This window comes from Bacillus rossius, chromosome 1 (assembly GCF_032445375.1).
Source record: "Bacillus rossius redtenbacheri isolate Brsri chromosome 1, Brsri_v3, whole genome shotgun sequence".
In the NCBI taxonomy this organism is placed as follows: Eukaryota; Metazoa; Arthropoda; class Insecta; order Phasmatodea; family Bacillidae; genus Bacillus; species Bacillus rossius.
This window is the reverse complement of record NC_086330.1, coordinates 48,685,704-48,707,482: the sequence shown is the minus strand read 5'-3', so window position 1 is coordinate 48,707,482 and position 21,779 is coordinate 48,685,704. Positions and strand designations below refer to the sequence as shown.

General features: G+C 33.7%; 1 protein-coding gene across 1 annotated transcript in view; it reads left to right on the top strand.

Annotated features, from left to right (window-relative positions):
- Positions 1–21,779, top strand: part of LOC134535693 (DNA damage-binding protein 1) — a 110,120-nt gene that overhangs the window by 75,546 nt on the left and 12,795 nt on the right. The window contains exons 15-18 of the mRNA XM_063374891.1: positions 1,064–1,286; positions 4,747–5,006; positions 12,928–13,098; positions 16,569–16,678. Of these exons, the coding sequence (XP_063230961.1) occupies positions 1,064–1,286; positions 4,747–5,006; positions 12,928–13,098; positions 16,569–16,678 (764 nt within the window). The remainder of the gene's footprint in view (positions 1–1,063; positions 1,287–4,746; positions 5,007–12,927; positions 13,099–16,568; positions 16,679–21,779) is intronic.

Sequence of the window (21,779 nt, the reverse complement as noted above, 5' to 3'; positions counted from 1 at the left end):
TAAAAATATGGTTTTAAATTATTTTTACAAAAGGTTTGGTGCAAGGCTTACTCTAATATATGCGACTGAAATGATAGGGGAGTGAGGCATTAGCTTAAAAATATTTACCAAAAAAAATTAATACATGTATTTTTCAAGCATAGAGTATATTTAACCTCTCATGTTCATCATTTTCTCAGTTTTGTGTGGCATAAGGATTTATGTGTGTGTTTGTTTTACACTTAAAATTTTGCAGAGTAATCTGATGGCATCCTGTTTATTACAGAAGGGGAGAAAAGCTGTATTGAAAGTTATATTTATAATCAAACAGCCACTTGTTGTAAATCCAAATAAATGACCTGTCATATATGTTGTGATGATGAAAAATTGTAGCATTAATAATTTGTATGATTAATATATAATTAATTTAAATTTTTGTTTGCAAAACAAATTCTTTCAATAATTCATGTATACATATTTTAGAAGTGGTTTAAAGTAAATGACCTAATTTTAAAATGAATTGTACTCGTAATTTTTGAAGTAAGATCCATTATTCTGTTGTTTGCTGTATTTGATATTTGAAATTGTACTGATAATAAGAATGTTTGTTATGAAACCATTTTTTTCTCAGTTATGATTCTCGGTATGTGCGTAGTTTGTTTGGCTTTTGAATGATTAAAATCTGTTGCTCAATCACTAACTGCAGTTTACTGTAAAGTAATTGATTAATGATTATTATTGGATTCATGATCATTTTTATGCGCCTGACACCCAAGTTGCTTGATTTACCATGTTAATTTTTGGGCATACTAAAAAATTGTAAAAGTTAAACATATTTAGCATAACTCCATTGCATATCTCATGTATTTATTTAGAAAAAAAGTAGATGTATATGAAATTGACCAGATTTGTATGGTCAATTTGCTATACATTTCTTTTTTATGAAGAGTACCACATCATTGATATGCTCTGTTTATTCTTTTTCCTTTTTCGTTTTTCAGTAGAGTTTTTGTATATAATTTTTGTTGGTGTTATTTTTTCTCCTATATGAAATTAGTTTGTTTCTTTTTTTATTGGTTTCCAGACTTTCGGAGTGTTGACGATGCGTATAGATACACAAGATCCCACTGGGCTCATCCCAGTAAGATCGAGTGCATCCACAATGTCGCAGAGCATCACGTCGTCGAACAACATGAGCTCTTTGTCTCTCGTCAAACCTGGCGCTCTGGGTATAAATCCAGGCACTGAATTCGGCACAGAAGTGGAGGTTCACAACCTCTTGGTGATAGACCAGCATACTTTTGAAGGTTTGCTATTTAAATCTTTCTTTTAAAAAAAAAAAAAAAAAAAAAAAAAATCTTCCTGGTACATTTTTTCTCTAGGAGAGCATTTTGATATTGGAATGAGTTTTCTGTTTTCAACTAATTGTTAGGTTAGATATATTAAAAGTACTGTGAAATTGTGTGAACAGTTCGTTAGGTTGCTACATATAAAATATTATGAAATGGTTTGAATGCTTGGTTAGGTAAAGTTACCTAGTTACATTTTAAATTGATAATTCAAAACTAATTTACAGTATTTTTATTAATTTGATATTTTTAATGAAGATAACCTAACCTAACCAATAATCTTTACTTAATCACAGTATTTGTAACACACATATATATATATATATATTGTAATGTTGCAAGGCCCCTGCCCTCCTAGCTAAATATTTTTCTTTTAAACTCTTTTCATGCATGTAAATATTTCTTAATAAGTCTATGCTTTAAGCTGTGTTTATATTTTGAGATAATATAGTTAGACGTTAATGTGTATTTATCATTATTAATATGTTTTGTAAACGATGGTTGTTGGGTGTTTACATTTCTTAAAAAGTCTCGCTAAGAATATTTTACCGTTTTTATGTATTTTAGGGTTGATATTTGCTCTTTCTGTGTGTTTTAAGAATGTACTTTGTATTTTAACAGACATTTTAAATCATTACTATTTTTTATGTAATTGTTCACAAATAAGTCGTACTGGATTTTTAACTGTTTTGGCCTACTTTTTCAGATTTTTTCTAAATAAGTTTAAATTTGTCAAGTAATTTGTATTAGGATTGCTGTTTTTAACTTTCATTAATATGTTACATAATTGTCTGATAATCACTTATTTAGGGTTTTCAAGAAAGATTTTAAACTTTGTTTACTAATTATATTTGTCTAACACTGTGTATGAATGTTTTCTACAATATTTATTTTGATTTTAATATGGTACTATAGTGATCTGATATGTTACGTTTTTATTCAAAACGGGCTGTTACATAATGTTCTAGAACAATGGACTTGGTGTGGGATGTATTAGAAAGAGACAGGTATATGGGACCTATGAGTGCGAGTGAGATAGAAACGGTGCTTCCCCACCAAGAGAGAGACTGACACAATATCTCTTCGGAGCGTGGGAAACCAAGGTCAGACGATTTTGATAGAATTAAGAAGGGACGGAGAATGGGAAGTCCCTGTCTATATGTATGGAAAATGGTTTTCAGTGCTTATGTTGTTTACTGTTATTGGCTTGTGATTTGAATTGTGTGCGATTGGTCGGTGAGGTCATGTGACTTCTTCTTGCGTGATTAAGAAGGTGGCATGACTTCACCAGTCGTCTGTCGATCGCTGCACCAGGAGGGCGCGTTCGGTGGCTTCTCACCAAGTATGTAGGAATTTTGAGGAGGATAAATTTAACGTCGGTAGATAGAGCCATGCCGAAGAGAGTAAATTAAATATTTGTTGTTTTGGAAAGTTTTGGACACTTTTAACTAGAAATTGCGGCTGCCGACGTCGGCGTCCGGCTCATGGCAAAATTCGTTTTCGCTGGTTGCGGCCGTGTTTGAGGCCACACTAATTTCGTGTACTTACAGTAAAATGTTACTGAAGGGCTTAAGCTACGTTATTTTTCGTTAATTCTCAACGCCCGAGCTGCGAGCAATTCTCGACAGGCGGATGTACGTGTTGAATGAGAGAGAAAAAATTTGAAAGTGATTGGATTAGTCTGTGCAGCATTCTATTTTGAAAAATAAAACAAAAACTACAATTGGTGCTTTAACATCTTTTTTTTATATATAACGAACTGTTATAATATATATATATATCCTAACCATTTCTTAAAATGGTAAACTATTAAAAAATTTAGAGAATGTTTGGAAAACATTTTAGGAAATTAAATATAAAAAATATTGGTCCTTCCCACTCCAGAAATGATGCTCTTCTTCAGAATTGCATGTGAGCATTTCTATAACTTTCATGAGCTTCAACCAAAAAACTAAATCATTAAGATGCATGATAGATGATAGGCATTAAATAAAGCAGTTAACCAACTATCATTTGATGTAACCAAGGCAGAACTTTCACAGTGTTTACATTTCTAAATGTTTTAATAACAACTAGCAATGTGCAAAGACCGTCATTTCAATTTGAATCGAAGAGTCAAAGATAGAGGTTTAAATCGCTAAAGACAAATTTGAAGATCACTTTAAATATTTTCTGCATTAAGAAAAATCTGTTCATACAACTGTGCATGAATAAGGTGTTAGTCAGCATCCTGCATACTGGACACTGAATTAGAACATGTTGGTACCATTTAACAATCTAACCAACTGCCTGGCTCCCTCCCTCTGTTAACTGTGCTGGCAGTTCTAATCCATTTTTAATGGCTGAGTTCTCATAAAAACCTGCAGTTATACGACACAATGTATGTTGTTTATGGCCCCATACAACAGCATTAAATCCAGATTTTAACATATCTAACAAATAAGTCTTCAGAATCTTTTAAAGTTTTTAATCTTCTTTAAAGCAAAGAAAATTTATCTTCTATTTAACTTCCCGAAGCTTCACACATTAAGTTAACAAAAGCAAAGAGACAGGCCAAAACATATGCAAAACACATTGTACAGTGTTTTTTCATACCATTATGATTTCTTGACTTCAACTATAAGATTATGAAAACTTTAAGTTTAAGCAAATAAGAATTTTATTTATTTCTGTATTATTTTTAATTTTTTCTGAAATTTCATAAAAATAAAGTTTTTCACCACTTGAAAAAGATTGCATTTTTTGTCTCGCGTAAAGTACGTAAAACCATGTATGAAAATAAAATGTGTAGTATTTTACTTTTAAAAAGCAAAGTCATCCTGCTTTTACTCTAAATAAACAAAGATATTGAAGATACAAAGAGCAAAGCATCACTTTTGAGGTATTCATAAATTATATTAATTGGTGCTGTATAGTAGAAAAAATTGATTTGTTCAAGATATTGAAATACTTCATTTTTTAAATTGGTTTTCTATGTTAGACAAATGTATGATAATGCATGGTATTATTTTTTCAGAAATGGCATCGATTAACTCTTGGAAACAGCTGTATTTTGTGCCAAACTTTGTTTCCACAAAAGTGTTTAAATTTTGCAAGTAACTTTAATAACTGTCTTTTTTCGTAATTTTCACTAATTTTGTGGTTCACTATTTTTTGGGGTCCCTAATTATAGGTTATTGACTTAAGTTACTGTTTAACTTCTAAAAAAAAATGTATCACTGATAAAATGTTATGTTAAACACTTCACTGATAAAACTGTGGCATTCATTAAAAATTTAGCACTCACAGTAATTTTTATAAGCAAATAAAAATAACATTTTCACTTAGCCATTAGCATGTGACAAGATGGTAGCCTCTTTTTGCAAGGTTTTTGTACTCTGTAACAGCTGGTTGATCTGACTTGTGTGATTGGTTTCAGTTCTTCATGCACATCAGCTGATGCAGTGTGAGTACGGGCTGAGTTTGGTCTCAACCAAGCTGGGTGATGACCCAAACACCTACTACGTAGTAGGCACAGCTCTGGTGAATCCGGAGGAGAGTGAATCCAAGCAAGGTCGGATTCTCATCTTCCACTATCACGACAACAAGTTGCAGCAAATCGCGGAGAAGGAGATTAAAGGGGCGTGCTACTCCCTCGTCGAGTTCAACGGAAGGCTTCTGGCTAGCATCAATAGTACTGTATGTATTTGTACAATTTTTTTGTTTAAGTTTTGTACTACTTGTACCACTTGTCTTCTCCTGAGTACCTTGTCCTTCCATTGAAAGTAATGTTTATGCAGGAGTGTATGCAGAATTTAATTTTTCATTTGAGGGGGGTGGGGGTAAAACCACTTTGCCCACTGTTTGCTTTCAATTCAAATTCCTCCCTTTTGTAAGTGGGAATGATAATATATTTTAGTAGATTTTTACTTCCCTATGTTATTATTTCTTTCCTTTTCCTGTAATTGCCCCTCAGTTTTCCACATCTATTAATGAGTATATTCCTTGAATTTGTAACATTAACTTTTTGATTTAGGCAGTGCAGATATTGGGAAAGTTTTCTTCCAAAAGGAGAAAGGAAATACTTTGTGCTTCTGCCTCATAAAAACTAGACCAAATTAACATTCCATGTTTTAATTCACTAATGCAGGGCTTGTAACAAGTCACTTTTTTCACTTTTTTTAACTTTTTTTGTGGTTGGTCACTTTTTTCAAATTTGGTCACTTTTTGTCACTATTTTTCACAAAAACATCATCATTGTACATAAATTGTGATAATATTTACATTAAAATTAAATAAAACTACTAGCATTCGAGTGTTAAACTGAATCTTGTCCCAATGAACGTATTGTGAGGGGCACATTTCATGCTCCAAGCTGTTTTCACCCAGCTTGTTGCATTTTCTTGCAGGAGAGTATCATAGGATCTCAGAATATTTCAGTACCATTGACTGTTGCATGTTTTCTCTTATGTGTAATATCTTCAAATATTTTTATTTGTTTTCAGTGTTTTGGGTTAGTTTATGTTTTAGTTTCAGATATTTTAAGTTTTTTATTTTATGTGTATTCTAATTCTAAGTGTTTGTTTCCATTTTATTTTATTTTTTCATAGTACTTTTAATTATTACAGTGCATATCTGTGGCTATTTGCTAAAAATTGAACTGTCTCTTTTTAGCATTTTTTAACAGAGAAGTTGTTATTTATGTTTGTTTTATTACTCTTGTGTTACAGTTTAGTGTGAAGCATGGGGAAGTGTAAATTTCATGAAACATGGTTAGAAAGAGACGATAGTCAAGGTTATAAAGTGAGACAATGGGGACGAAAAGAAAATGATGCTGAACTGTTATGTATGATTTGTCAAAAGACTATTAATATTAACAAAGGATTTCAAGCAGTTACCCAGCATGCAGGTATTGTAAAACACAAGCAAGCGATTGAAACACAGTTAGCCTCAAATCAACTCCATCTTCTGCCCCAAGCTAGTTCTTGCAGTGTTTCTGACAAACAGTGCTCTAAGCCAACATTGTCACCTCCTGTATCATCTCCACCTTGTTCATCAATTCTGTTGTACAATTCTCGTGACAGAACTACAGCTGCTGAACTCATATGGTGTATGAAGTGTGTAGCAAGTGATTATTCATTTTCATCCTGTATTGGACTGCGAGAAACATTTCAAATCATGTTTGGTGACTCCGTACCACAAGACTTTTCTCTTGGTAACAACAAAGCTCACTACCTCGTAACTGATGCGTTGGCACCATATTTTAAGAAGATTCAGATACAAGAAATGGAGGGATCTTTTTTCACTGTGTATTACGATGAAACTACCAATGCTGCTGGAGTAAAGGAATTGCAAACTGGTGTTAGATATTGGTCAAAGAAGCATAAACGAATTGTTTGCCAGCACTTAGAAACTTTTTACATCACTACAGCCACTGCTACAATCTTAACAGACAAGATATGTGATGCCATGACCAATGCCATTCTTCCATTATCCAACCTTCTTATGCTTGGTTCAGATGGACCAAATGTCAACAAAGCAGTAGCCCGCCTCATAAATAATCAGCTTCTATTGTGTAGAAGAAAACCTTTGATAGATGTTGGAACATGTAATATCCACATTGTTCATAATGCATTTTTAAAAGGGCTCGAACAACTTGGAGATGATGTCTCTGATCTTGTTTTTGCAATTTACCATTTTTTCCATGGCTGGCCGGCTCGCTGGGATAGTTACTGCAATGTTCAAGCTAGTTTGAAAATTCCATCACATCATTTCATTAAACATGTCTGTAGCAGGTGGCTCACTTTGCAAGCAGCAGCTGATAGATTGCTTGAACAGTGGGATGCTGTGATACAATATTTTCTTGACTTCATCCCAAAAAAGAAAGCTGATTTAGTAACAAAACCAAGCTACACCAAGGTTGTAAGGCTACTGAAGAAACCTGCAGTAAAAGCTGAAGTCATGTTCGTAATTTCTAGTGCTGCTGTTTTTAGCCAGGTGACAGAATTTTTCCAAAAGGAAGAGCCTCTAGTACACCTGTTGAGTCACAGTCTGAATTCTCTAGTGAGAACTTTGCTTGGCAGAATATGCAAACAAGATTCCCTCAGAACATTTAAACCTGAAAACTACGAGGGTTTGCTTAGCTCAGAACATTTACTTCCTGTGACTGAAATGGTGTTTAGTGACGAAATCTCTAAAATTTTGCAGGCTGTAACAGAAAAAGTTCGGACAGTTTTTTGTTTCTTAGCTCAAAAGCATTACACTGAAAGTGTCAAACATCTAATTAATAAGTCTTCTCTGTCCTCCCCATTGCTCAAGAGTTTTGCCTGTTTCCATCTAAATGAGAGAGTTTCTACAGACAGCTGCCACAGCATTGTTGAAGTTGCTCGAGTAATGCCATGGGAGGTGCCTACAGACGTATTGTTGGATGAGTGGAAATTGCTGCAACTTGAACGTGATGAGGAGGGGTCACAGAATAAGCGTATTGATTTGTACTGGCTACAGTTTATGGAAAAACGAGACATCAATGGCAGCCCTAAATATCCAACTGTGACAAAAGTGGTAAAAGCTGCACTTTCATTGTCACATGGAAATGCAGATGCTGAAAGGAGCTTCTCATCTTCATGTAGAGCCCTAACACCTGCCAGGGCTAAAATGTCAGAAAGAACATTGAATGCTCTGATGACTGTCAAAAGCACTTTGTCAACATATGACAACAAGCTATACTTGATTCCCATAAGCAATGAACTTCTTAACATGGGATGTGTAGCATATACAGACCTGCCAACTCTCACGATTTTGGTGTGAGGCTCACGATTTTAAGGTCCATCTCACGCCCTCGCGCCAAAATAGTGTTTCCTCATGATTTTTCGGGGCTCCAAGATTTTGTTTGTAAAGTTACAAAACAAGTTTTACGAAAGCTTACAGTAAAGAGTTTCCATCAATACTCGAGTCACGTAAAGGAAGCAATTTTGCGTTTTGTAGCGTGTGCCGTGCTGATTTTTCTATCTCGCATAGTGGAAGAGGAGACATTGTGAAACATATCGCTACAAAAAAAAACAGAACTAACACGTGAAGTGTATTGCTTCCAATAAAAAAAATAATTTTGCTGTGAACTGTGATAATAGTGTTAAACGAGCAGAATGTTATTTTACATCTTTTTTTAGTTGCGGCCCTGCATGATCACTACACGACAGCGCTAAATTATGTTCAACTAAATTAAATCTGCAACCTATAATTTGTTGAAATAAATTTTGAAGCGGAGACCATGTAACATAGGTACAGGTATGTCACTTAAATTTAAAGATTCTCATTTGTTGTTTTTTATATCTAACCTGTATTTATGGGCCTAAAAAATTTTATCGAGGACCTCATGATTTTTAAATTTGAATGTTGGCAGGTCTGCATATAAGAGTTACCATGCTTACTTGGAAGAAAAACGTAGACAGGAAGAAGAAGAAGAAAAGAAGAAACATAATGATGAAGAAAGAAGGATAGCCGAAGAAGAAAAAAGGAAGAAGCTAGATGTGAAGAGAAAATCTATCGCCAAAGATGAAGAAGCACTTGTAAAAATGTGAAAAGAACAAGATGATACTCTTGACAATGCTTCAAAACTGCTAACTGAAGCTAATGAAAGATTGAAGAAGGCATTAAGGAACAAGAATCTGAAGGAAGCTGCTTTAGCACAAGCTATGATAGAAGGAGTTACCAAAGTGCAAGAAGAAGCTGATAAGCAAAGACACACAGTTAAATGTGTAGAAAAATCTATAGAAAGAAAGAAATCAAAATTAATTTCTGATTTTTTTGTGAAACACTAGCTCCAACAAATATTTTCAGTACAAAAACCATGAATCTGATTTTATGTCAGCCGAAAAGCCAAATCGCAAGATTTGGCATTAAATTGTCGATAAAATTGAAGAGATTGATGGTTTCACAATCATACCAGGTTGAAAATAAATGGAAGCATCTTAAAAAACGTTTAGCTGAATAAAATTCTGTTACCAAAGTGCAAGAAGAAGCTGACAGGCGAAGACAGACTATTAAAAGTGTAGAAAATTCTTTGGAAATAAAAAAAAAAATTATTTTGATTTTTTGTAGAACATTGTCTCAAACAAATACTTTCAAAAGACACTTTTCAGTGGCCTGTTTTACTAAATTTTGATAAATTGTTTAGTTAATATTTTGTTATACTTTGTGTTAGAATTGTAAAACCTAGAACTGTTGTATTTGTTATCTGTGTTCACTATTACATTTGTTATAAATAAAAACAATAATTTAAAATAGAATGAAGAAAGATATGGGGTGGTTGGGGTGGATCTTTCTCCTTTCTATTTTTTTTTTAACAAACTTTTGTTTCAGGGAGTATTATATATTTTTAAAATACTAAATCTGCTCAAGTCACTAAAAGTCACTTTTTTTAATCAGAAAGTCCCTTTTTCCACTTTTTTAAAGCTTTTAACCTGTTACAAGCCCTGCTAATGCTATAACAAATTTGATCAAAGAAGGTGAAAAGTAGTGGTGCACCGATATGACTTTACCGATTACCGATTTGATTACCGATTATGAGAGCAATAATCGGCAGATACCGATTCAGTTACCGATTATAATGAAGAAATTTTTTTAAGTGTAATAATGCACGCAAAATTTTTTATTCCCATGTGAATTTAATAACAAGATTAGGTAAAATTGAGAATACAGTTATAATAACAGTATAAAAATAAATAAAATACACTATTAAGTCATTGAAAGGGGAAATTAACTTCTATTTAAATATTTGTTATTGTAAACAACTTGAACTACAGTCTAATAATTGTAATTTACAATGGGTAAGTTTTTGTTGCGGAAAACTAGCATTATTATCGACTATCACATAAGGTTGCATCAAGAAATTACTGTTTAACAATGTAAACATGCTGCTTTATTTTGTTCACTTGAGTTTATAGAAAAATGTTTCCACACTTCACATTTTTTCTCCCTACTCGCCATCTCACTATAATTATATAAAAATTAATAAAAACCAATTCTAGCACATGTGATTTTATTTATGTTGACTGAATATATAAAATTATAAATACTTTTTCACTTTTCACGTCACATACAAATAACAAACGGATAATGTTACCAAAGACGCCCATAACGAGTTTGTAAAACGCAGTGATAAAAACTAGAAGGTATCGGGACCACGATTTTGAACCGCTACTACGACTTGAAAAGATTGATTGTCATAGAATCCACTGCAACTGTTTGTGGTATTTTGATTGCGTGTCATCTATTTTACGTCTCTGGCTATAGGTAATGTACAAGGCCACTAAACAAAAGACGAAACGTAAATAAACGTGTAGGAAAAATGCATTTTTTATTGTTTGAGGCAATGAGATTTATTAAACGTAACGAAATATCTGTAATTATGATATGACGCAGTTAGATGAATTTTGTAATATATACAAATATTACCGTATTTTGTCCTAAAATGTGTAACAAAATATTACACGGTAGAAACCTACTTAATTACGCCGGGACATAAATAATCGGCAAAGTAATCGTTAAGATAATCGCCGATTACGATTAATCGGTAAGTACCCATAATCGCCGATTACGATTCATCGGCATCCACATCGGTGCACCACTAGTGAAAAGCAGAATGTATATAAAATTATGATTTTCATAAATAACAATAACATAGTGAACTCATTGCCTGTTATATTATTCTCTTTATGTTCTGTTTTTGTCACATATTTTTCTTGTCTTTTTTGTAATTTCTAAAGTGTTGTATGGCTACTTTTTTTAGGAGTCGAACAATTTTAAAGTTTGAGTTATTAAAATATTACTGTTCTTCTTTAATGTTTGTAAAGTTCACTTGGATGGAAAAAATCCTCTTAAAATTACGAAAGAAATACTCAGTTGTTCAAAAACTTGTGATGGATACTTGTTTATCGAACAAGTCTATCACTAATAATTAGTGATGTGTCAATGATATTTCTTTCCCAGTTTTTGGTTCGGTTTTGGTTCTTAAAAATAGGTTCTAGGTACTCAGTTCTAGGTTAACCCCCACACAATTACCAGTCACATCAAATATACAGTATTTCTTGATAGATGAGGTGTTTATTTGTTCAATATATCTTCTAAGTGCCCCACTGTATCATTATTCCACCTCAAACAAGTTACTTAGTCCCTAGGAAGCACATGTGTTTAATGTCTCACTTGGTACTGCAGCAGCACACAACCGACACCCTGTGGTGCTTTAAAATCTAGAAATATAAATTTGGTTAGGTAAAAAAAAAAAAATATTAATCAATATTTAATTTATGCACATAGAAAATTGCTAGGAAAAATGAAAATATCTGTTCACAAGAGATTAAGGAAGTTAAAAAAAAAAATTACTAAAAATTCTTATAACAGTAGTAGCAGCACACCAAAGCAATTGCAAGTTGTGTATTATAATGGGTAAAGGATGTAACCCTCAAGTTAACAACAGTCTGTTAAAATAGGTCATACAACCATATTTGTTGATTCAGTTAGAAGTGACGAGCTAAAGAATTGGTAACAAACACCTACAGTTCATGATCATGAGTAGTAGACAACTAAAAATCACTGTAGTTAATTTTTAATTTTGAGATTTTCGAAAGTACATATACATATTGAGCTTGTTATTTTCCACAGGCCTTATTTTAGTTTAAATGATCAGCCGTGTCTTAATTGAAAAGTGGGACAAAAAAGAGTTGGGATCTCTGCGCCAAGAACTCTTTTGTTTGCGTTGGACACATCTTGGCTGTTAGGCAGCGGTATCTTTCATAATGTGGTTGAAGGGAGGGAGGGAGTAAGACTGCTCATAGTGGCGCTGTCGGCCCCACAGAAATTTTCCAAGATTTCTGCATGCATCACAAGATGCTGAAATGGAAGTTAGAAAGAGGTGTGTGTTTGTGTGTGTGTATGAGTGTGGGTTTGGTGTTGGCGGGGGGTGGGTGGGGGAGGGGGGAATATAAGTTCCCCCACAGCGTTACATTTTTCAACACTGGGAAGTCTGCTGTATTTTCACTGCTGAAAGGTTATTTAAGGCTCTCTCAATGGCTGTTAATTTACTGAGAATCTGCAGAACCAAGAGCCAGGACCGATCCATCACTACTATGAATTCCATCCTGACGTGTGGCATGCCAGTCACTGTACCAGATGAGGTGGACCATAAAAAGATCTAGAACCATATGTTGTTTGCCCTTTAAACAAAGAAGTATAGGTGTGTAAAATAAATAGGTACAGCATTTGCCACTATACTGACCGGTAACATACCACTGCTGTTTAATATATAGTGCATGCAATCTAATTAGGATATTTTGGAAAAAAATTTCTGTTTGTCTTTCCGTTCAACAAATAAATGCATCAGTGAAATGTTTTAACTGAAAATATATTAGGATAGGACAATCAGTTTCTTATAAAAATGTCTTCTTGACAGAGAGAAAATGTTTAGCAACAATTCAAGTATGTTCATATTAGATGTAATGTAGTATACCTGTTATTACATCATCAGTCTTTCGAGTTTTACAGTATGTAATTTGTTTTTATTATTTTTGAAGATATATATAGTTTCTTCTTTCCTTCTTTAATGTTGTGTGTTGTGTTTTTGTAGGTACGTCTGTTTGAATGGACAGCAGAGAAGGAGTTACGATTAGAATGCAGTCATTTTAACAATATCACTGCACTGTACCTGAAAACCAAGGGTGACTTCATTTTAGTTGGTGATCTAATGCGATCAATGACGTTATTGCAGTACAAAACTATGGAAGGCAGTTTTGAAGAGGTACTTTTATCCTTGTGTATTTTATAATGCACTATACATTTTTATAAATGAATAAGTAGCTTTATTTTGTGTACATATATTAGTGGTACTCTATCAACATTTATTTTGGTACAAGTCATTTTAGAGGTGTGTAGTATGGTCACATTTTCTCCTTGTTTACCTACATAGATTAATTGTCATTGAATTTAATTTTCATTCAAGAACCCTATTATAATTGTTATTTTTTAAAAGAATTTTGTAATTAAGCTCTTAATTCATTAATCAGACCTCTAAACCATGGTTGTCCATTGTGTTGCCAGTTTTTAATTCACATTGTTTCTTAACAGATTTTTTAATATGTTAATTTTTGGTGTTCCTTTTCCCAGCTAACTGTTGGCATAAACTTTGATTAAAAAAGTTTTGTTGAAGAGCCTTTGGATTCATATTTCAAATTTTTTATTTTATATAAAGTAAACTATGGAAATAAAAAATAAACTTAGCATATTGAGTCTCCTATGTCATCTCTGGTCATGTAAGTACTGGATGTCAACCAACATTGATGCATCACTAATTAAACAACCTGAATTCCTGGGGTCTTGATCAGAAGTGATAAAATAATTTTAGAACTGTTTCAGAACAACCCACGTACATGTTCTGATCTCCAAAAATACAGTCCATTAGAGTCTGACAGTAAAAAATAATTCAAGATAGACTCATGTAGATTGGATGAATTAATTAGTGTGTTTAAATATCTATATCTAAGACTCAACAAACTCAATTCTGGAAGTTTTGTCCTCAAGACTTTTTTTTATTAGATTCTAGATCATAAATGTCTGATCTAAAACATAAAAACAACCAACTCAAGCAGGATCAATAAGAGAAAAACTGTTCTAATAAATTATAAATTATTCAGTCAAGCACTGAAACAAACTTTAGGGAATTCAAGTTTTGAACGTACAACATCATCAGGTGAAAGTGGTTTGGATGAACATTTGGCAAGATCTTGAGACAAGACTCACCCGCTGACCTACATACAACGTAGTAGTGATCAGTTCTCAGAATAAACAAAACATTGACGATCAAGGTTTTACTGTGGTTCAGCGCACATATCATCAGAAACTCAACAACAATCAAGAGCCTAAAACACTCATTCGTTGAAGAAGAAAAAAAAACAATTAAAGTTGGAATTAAGATTATTATGACACTTAAAACAGTAGCAGAACTAATATTCCATAAAACGAAAACTCTCTTTGTAACCCACTTTGAACCTTCTTTGCAAGAATTTGAAATTGCTGATTATATCAGAAACAAACTGAATCTCGTAAAAGTGAAAATGAGTAAACTTTGCACCAAACATGACACATATTTTGGTAATCACTGGAAAGTTTATGTGCAATGACTTTGAAGTTATGTTTTTAATTTTGTTGTTTGCTAACATTGAGGATTAGTTATTCTTCTGATAGTCGTTTTTCTGCTATAATTTTTGTATAAAAGAATTTATTTGCACAGTCTTTTGTTTTAGTATGATTTTTCAAATCAACACGTTAATCACAACTTACATCTGTCCAGATAATTTTTGGCACATATTCACTGTCGCTAGTCGCTCAATAACAAAAACAAATTAAAGTCCCTTAGTTAAATTTTCTTAACTAGGTATGTTAACTCACTAAATTATCGTGGGAGGGTGATGACTGTTACCCTGGGCCGATGCTGACGCCTGGGATAAATTCATTTTTAAAATCACAAAACAAAACCAGGTATTACATAACCTTATAAGGAAAGTGCATTTTTAACTTTTGTGCCCTTAAAATTTGGAAAGTAACATCACGCCACAGCATGGCTCATCCTGATTGGCTGGCAAGGTAGCGCCCAGCGAAAGTTCCAGTTCATTGCTGCGCAGTTGTGCGCCTACGTGTTGGGTTTTCCTAAAACGCAATACTTGAGGCTTAAAAAATAACTTACAGGCGACAGTGTGTCATACCTTTCTTTTTAAACCTTCTAGAATGTTACAACCTCACATCCAGAATATGCTTCAAATTTGTAAAAATGTAATTAATACACATGTCAATTTTAAGTGATCAGTCAAAATAGAGAAAAAATTATTAAAAAAATTCATCTTTATGTAAAACCTAACCAAAAATAATAATAATTAATATTTAAGCACAAACAAAATACCTTAAATGCCTATGCATTATAGAAGAATCGTGATTATAAATTAATTATAAATCATGAAGAGAACTTCGCTAACATAAATTCTCAGTTAGTTGATGATAGTAGCAGGGGGCAGGAATTATTCCATTTGACAAGACAGTGTCCACAAATGAAGCCGAGCAGGCAGTCTTGCTGTGGGGTACTTGCACTGCAAGTAGTTTATAAAAACACTCACTGGTGATGATGTTGCACAGGGTTTATTATGAGTTGACACTTTGTTCCAACAGCCTCTCCATATGTACTAGTACAGAATCTACACACTTAACACGTGGTGCCGTTTCGCTGCAGACAGTTGACTATGGCCTGTAAGTACTACTAGGTGGTCTGGCTTCCAGTTGCTAGCCCTCCGATCAGTGACAGTGACAAACTAGAAAACATACAAAATAAATTACTTAAAATTTTAAATCTAAAGAATTTCCCATGACCATTCTCATTGCCCCTCGTTGAACGCCGAAAACTATTAGATTCACTCTTTGTCCGTAACTGCTATATTTCCACAAGCTGTAAACATTTCCTAGACAATACAAGTCTCAGATTTCCTCAATTTTAACAGTCTGTTACAGATTATGCTTTGTACACTTCACAATAATAACAATATTATATACATAATAATTAATCATTTCAATAACCTAGGTAAACATACTCATCTTCTTGATAGTCTAATAGGCACATGAAAAAGTTTTGTGCTACTTTACAAAAATAAAATTTTGTTTTCAGGCCTTATTTAAATATGAACAAATGAATCTCTTTCTTAATATTAATAACTCTACCTTAATTTCTAACTTAAATATAACCACTTGTCCATCAGTTTTGTTGATTTTATCTAATATAATGTTGTTTATTAGCTATTATGTTAGGTCATAACAACTTATATTTGTATTTTCTGTCCTTGTTTTAATTTAATTTGTGTACTAAGGATTTGTCCTATCACTTGTCCGTTGTTGTGCCTGTAGGTAGTTAGGGGGTAGTGCCTGCTTGTGTGTGGTGCCTATATGCAGGTAGCGCCCGGCCCACCTGGTTCAGTGCTTTCCCTGCAGGTGGTACCGGCTTGCACTTAGTGCCTACCTGTGAGCAGTATTTGCCTGCCTGCAGTGTCTACACTGTCCTCTGTATCTGTATGTATGTGATGTCCACCGTATAAGTTCCCTAACTGTTGGTGGGCATGTAACAAACCTAAATAAGTAGTGCGGCTTCTCAGTGTGTACCCAAATGCTTAGTTACCTCTGTGTGTTATTGACTACGTAATGTAAGTTCACAACATCTAACTGTGCCTTTTGCAGATTGCAAGAGACTATGGACCTAATTGGATGACTGCCATTGAAATTTTAGATGATGATACATTTTTAGGAGCAGAAAATTCATGCAACTTATTTGTCTGCCAGAAGGACAGGTATGTAATGCTAGGCTTATGAAAACATTTTTTTTGTATCTTTCTTTATTTTTATTTTACATGAATAGAATATTATACAATGTGTCTGAACTTTGTACACTCTAATGTTTGAGTTTTTATTCTTACCTGCCATATATTTTGTTATAGGACTAAATACTTTCTACACATACAGCTGCCAGCTAGTGGTGTTTGTAGTTTTTCTGTTACCAATTTTTATCTCACTTTCTCACTATATGGTGACATTGATCTGTAATACCGGTGGGCTGATGACTTGTAAGGGCAGATTAACAAAAAAAAACTTAATCTTCTCACCCTTTTCATTCACTCTAGGTCATTCAAGGCTGTCAAGCAGACCTGTACGAATATCACTTTTTTTTAGTTTGAATTGATTGCGAATACCAAATTATTCTCAAATACAAATATAGAATTTGAATAGTGAGAGTGAAAATTAGAATTCCGATAAAAAATATTTTTTAATATCATGTAACAAAACCATAGGGAAAGAAAAAGTAAATGTGTAGTGTAGTGGCTTCTGGGAAAAGAAACTAATAGCCTAATAGGTAATACTAAAGTGAAAGATAGGTTAGGTTAAAACAGCTACAATAAATTAGTGTAAAAAAATTTTTGTTAAAATATTTAAATTATTATAGATAAAATTGATTTTTTAATTTATTATGCAGCTCAATCAATCCAACAAAACCAACCAAACCCAAAAAAACCAACCTACCAACCAATTAACCAACCAACCAACCAACCAAAACCCAACCAACCAATCAACCAAGCAACCAAATCAATTTGCCTTATTTTCCTAAATCTGCTTGCTACTCTACATAATGATACAGATAATAGTCTGAATTGCAAAATACTATGAAATTCTACGTATTTCACAAAAAAAAAAAAAAACTTTTTTTTTAAATGCTATATCTGAAATTAGTGATTACTTGAACTATTATTTACAAATTTAAATTCTAGTTATTAATACATTTTCATTTTCGTTGTTACCAACGACGAGGTAAACTGTATTTTAGTTCAACAATATTATAAAAATAATTTTTGTTTATTTCATCTGGAATCCAAAACCATTATTTACACTTTTTTGCGATAGGCATGTGATTCTTCGGTGCTTCAATCCCACCAATTCTACCTGCAATCTGAACCATCAATTCTCAAGCTTTAAGGAGGAATTGTACCATATATGGAATCATATCATTTTTAAATATTAGGTCATAAGAACTGTTGATAATTTGGATGTAAAATAGATCCAAATAAATTGATTCTTGACAAGATTGCGTATTTTCTGGCCAGTAAGCTGACAATGTGTCTGGAACCTGCCTAATACTAATGTACTAAAAACACAGTAAATTTTTTTAATGTTAAATAACAACCGTAATCACCTGTATTTATCCATCACTGTACTAACAAATATAGATTTCCGTACTTGCGGAGAAAACATTGTAAACTCATTTCAATATAACATCTTTAGTTCATAAATACAACATTAACGTTAGTGATGCACCGATTATGCCGCCGGTTAATTGGCAACTGCGATTATTGACCCAATGCCGATTAATCGTAATCGGCGATTACCAGGTTAGGTTATAACCGATTGCCGATTATTGTAAAATTTGTTGCTGAAACCCATATGACTTGAAAGAAAAGAAAACACATTTAAAGTTTAAATCTTAATAAGTTCTTGAATTGAAACTACAAACGGCTGAAATCTCTTAATGAATATGACCGTGGAAGGTAGGGAATGTCAACGTCTCTGAGTGTACATAGATACACTCGCCTAATAATATTTGCTTGTTTCGTGAATTGTGCTCGTACATACATAACTGCCCCGTATTACTATTTACAGTATTTACCCCTTTCAATTCAATTACTTACTGTACAATTTATCCTATTAAGTAAACGTCGTGAATGGTATTATTGTCACAATATTTACCATGGCCACAGTCAAATCACACACGTGATTTTTTCGTACAAAACATTTAGTTAAGAAAATTAATGCATTTTTAAAGCTGTCACAATTCACAATATGGCATATGTTACTTATATTAGTAAATGTAAGTCTGGAAAAAAAAATTGGACATGGTATCGTAGAAACGATGCGCCTAACTAATTTTCACTGCGTACCGTATGTCGGCCATGTTTGTTATGTATGATGTGAGGTTGGAATGGACAACACGCACAAATACACAATAGCGCCATCGGTTCACATTCCACTGAAATGGTGATTATTTGGCATTTTTTTTATTTTAGTTCTTTTTAGTCATTAACGGGAGTTACTAAAATAAAATACAAAATTGCAACCATAATGTTTGCACAAGTGACGATCAGAATTGAAGTTGGCAACACTGCAATATTAAGTCATGAATATTGAATACTGCAGTTTTTGTTTCGTAGACAATGGCCATTAATGTAAACACATTGTAGTTTAACTTTGTATTTTGATTGTTGATCAACATAATGACGTCTTCAAGATCGAAAAGTGACATATGGAAATTTTTCTCCATGGATTTAATAAGTGAATCTAAAGCAAAATGCTTAATATGTGGAACACTCATCTCACGAGGCATTTGCGGGAACCGGAAGTCGTACACAACTACAAACATGTGGAACCACGCAAAAAAATTTCATTCCAGTGAAGTGATTTCAGCAAAAATAAATAAAAGTTGGGAAAGTGAAGTAGAAGATCCTGATGTCACTCCTAGACCACCTGAAAAACGTGCACTGTCACAAACAACACTACCAGCCATGGTATCAAAAAAAAATAAAGAACTTGCCCACTGATCCAAGAGCACAAGAAATGACTCGAACTGTTGCAGAAATGATCTGTGTTGACATGCAGCCACTCGATATTGTCAACAACAAAGGGTTTAAGCTACTAATGGAGAAAGCAGTACCAAAGTATGAACTTTTTCCAGGAAACATTTGAGTACTGTAGTTATACCATCTATGTTTGAAGATGTTAAACGACAAGTAAAAACAGAACGGCGTTCAAGTAGGAATATTTAGTAAAAGACTTTGTTTTTTATTTCAATTTTACGCAAAAACTGATAATCGTAATCGGTAATTGCAATTATTAGTGTAATAATCGATAATCGGTAATCGTGATCGGCAAAGTATAATCGGTGCATCACTAATTAACGTAACTTTTCTCTTCACATGTTAAAATTATGTTTCACTTCCAACACATGTGATTTTAATTTTTTTAATCTTTTGCATATCAGCTAATTTCATGTTGTATTTTTGATACTTTTACGTAAATATTTTTCACTTAATACAATTTAATTATTTTTGTGCATAACATGTTGCTTCCCGTGTGTAAACAAATTTTTTTCACTAAATGCACAGATTTCATGTTTGTGTTGAGATATAATTTGTTGTTACCTTCATAGGTTGCTTTATTATTAAATCTATTGTGAATTTGAATCACAATAATCAGAAAATATCTCATGATCAGTTTGTGTTTTAATTTCAGTGTAAATGTTCACGGATGTAAACAATTGAAATACAACTATCAGGACTCTTTAAAGATCATGGCAGGAGAGAGGAATTTCACAAGAACACAATATCATGGATTTTGATCAGTGTTAATTGTGTATTTCGCTGTACTTTCAAGCTTTTCAAATGTTATTTTTTCAGAAAATGTACGTATATTTAGACTTCTTTTAAGTGTTTGTATGGGTTTATTATTATTATTATTATTATTATTATTATTATTATTATTAGTTAACCTTCTGCTTAAATATCTATAATTTTATTCAGAAAGAAAGTAAGATTGTTAATTAGAATTGGAATTAACCTATAATCTAGGAATATTTTGGAATCTGAATTGAAGAAATATGGAACTAACCCATCCTTAATTTTTTTTATTTTGTTTATGAGTCGCAACCAGTGGCGAGGTGTGAGGTTTACATGAGGGGAAGCAACAATTCCGTTCACATCAAAACATTGGGGGGGGGGGGGGGGGAGGTCCGGGGGCCCTCTCCCGGGAAAATATGGATTTCAAGGTTAAAAATGGTGCTATTTAAGTAGTTTTCTTAACTGAACATTGACTATTCCACAGGTAGAAAAATTGACATTTTTTAAAAATAAATTATTTTTAAAAAAATAATGTTTCACTTACATTATTCTGATAGTAAAATACCTACTCTACATTACTTATATACTAAGTGGGAGTGTAGTATCATCGATATCTGGTACAAAATATATAAACAGACAACACATGGCAAAGTAAGTACTTAAAATAAAGAGAAGAACCTCATAAAAATGTACTATAATAGTAAAAATTAAATCTTGGTATTTTTCGTACCAACACAAAAGAAATTATCTTCATACGTTGATCAGAAACTCTGTTAACTGGTGCGTGTACCAAGAAACTGGCACGTCAATCATTCCTGAAACGCCACGATTTTTTTTCCTAGCCTAAATTATTCTAAGTGTGTAAGGGGAGGGTCCAGGGAGGACCTAAGTGTGTCTCAGGCTGAAGCCTATACACTCTACCATGCGGGTTTTTAACCATGCGGGGATCAATTAACATGCATTAAGCAAGCAGGTAACTACTGGACAAGAGGGAAGAAGGGTCCAGGTAAGAAGAGTTGGAGGGGCTGAAAAATCAACCATGCTGGAGTTGGGTGCTTGGGCCTTGCGACCCGCATTTAAATGTTGGGTACTCCTGGGTTATTATTAACCAGGGGCGGGCAACTTCACTCGTGAGCCCAGCCCAGCTGCCCAGGCAGCCACAGTTAAACCAGATGTGGGCAGACGAGCCAGTAAACCGGCTCGAACTGTGGGCGCACGGGGCGAAAGGCAGCCTGACATTGCGCCATCTTCATCTTCATTCTTCCAGTCAACAGCCAACAACCTTTCAAGCCAGGGTGGGGGTAAGTCGTTCAGGCAAATTAAGTATCTTGCGAGTCGGACCCTCTTGTTCTCCAAAATCCCGGGACGGTTGAAGGTCGCGCCGCCCAGGCTACCACTGGCTCCAACAGGGCCCCAACTTGAAGGCTCCGCCATCTCTTCCTTCAGAGTTACGATGCTGTTCAGTTCCGTTGCGCGCGCGGCAGTTCACAGCTCCGCAATTTCCAGCCCGCAG